This window comes from Mastomys coucha, unplaced genomic scaffold (assembly GCF_008632895.1).
Source record: "Mastomys coucha isolate ucsf_1 unplaced genomic scaffold, UCSF_Mcou_1 pScaffold4, whole genome shotgun sequence".
In the NCBI taxonomy this organism is placed as follows: domain Eukaryota; kingdom Metazoa; phylum Chordata; class Mammalia; order Rodentia; family Muridae; genus Mastomys; species Mastomys coucha.
Window position 1 is genome coordinate 2755051 of NW_022196910.1, and position 1085 is coordinate 2756135.

Sequence of the window (1085 nt, forward strand, 5' to 3'; positions counted from 1 at the left end):
ACTACTTGACAGAGTAATAAAATAATTAAGAATCAATGTAGCAAACTAATAGGCTCTTTCACAGTATTGTACAGATTCTTGGAATTACATTTTATTCTATTGGATTATACTGATAGAAATAAAGAAGTTTGAATCCTTAGAAAAAGAAGTTGAGATTTGTTTGCTGTCTAATACTTGATCATTTGATGCTTCTTGACATAGTATAATCTAGACATAATGACATTTAAGAAATCAAATTATTGTTATTTCTCCTAAGCTTTCCTTTATTCAATGCCAAAGATAATTAATTAAAACAGCATTATCATGATATATCTCAGTCAAGAAAAAACTTCTTATTCATAATTCAGTTATAACTCTATAATGGCAACTTGATCAGAGAATTTCACCTATCTTTTAGCTTCACCCTTTTCTTAAGAATATTCAAGTGAAAAATTCTGTTGGTGATGACGTGGTTCTGGACTGGAAAAGGAAGAAAGATACAGAGTTTGATATTACCAACATTTGGAACTTCCCAACAGGTCTTTCATTATTAGTGAAAGTTGGTACATTTGCTCCCAGTGCTCCCAAGGGGGAACAATTGTCGATATCTGAATATATGATTAACTGGCCAATAGGATTTACAGAGGTGAGTGTGTTTTTAATATAAGTAAAAATGGTATGTTTCTATATCTAATGACTCTTGGTTGCTAATATAGGACCATCAGTAGACTCATAACTACCAATATTAAGAGTTTTTTTGATTGCTCATTTTTTGTGGATATATTTTAAATATTTCTGAATTATCTAAACATTTTGTCATTTAAAGTAAGGATGTCAATTAGTCATTTCTAACATCATTGAAATAAAAAAGATATCAGGATGTTTATATGGACTTCCAGAGTTATAGGCAAATTAATTTTTCTTTCTATTCTTTTCTTATTAGATATTTTCTTTATTTACATTTGAAATGTAATCCCCTTTCTTGGTTTCCCCTCTGAAAATCCCTTATACCATCCTCCCTCCTCACCCTATTCACCAACCCACCCACTCCCACTTCCCTGTCCTGGCATTCCCCTACACTGGGACATGGAGCCTTCACAGGACCA

General features: G+C 32.0%; 1 protein-coding gene across 1 annotated transcript in view; it reads left to right on the forward strand.

Annotated features, from left to right (window-relative positions):
• LOC116076490 (vomeronasal type-2 receptor 116-like) overlaps positions 1 to 1085 on the forward strand; it is a 9103-nt gene that overhangs the window by 1564 nt on the left and 6454 nt on the right. The window contains exon 2 of the mRNA XM_031350330.1: positions 398 to 625. Coding sequence (XP_031206190.1) covers positions 398 to 625 — 228 coding nt within the window. The remainder of the gene's footprint in view (positions 1 to 397; positions 626 to 1085) is intronic.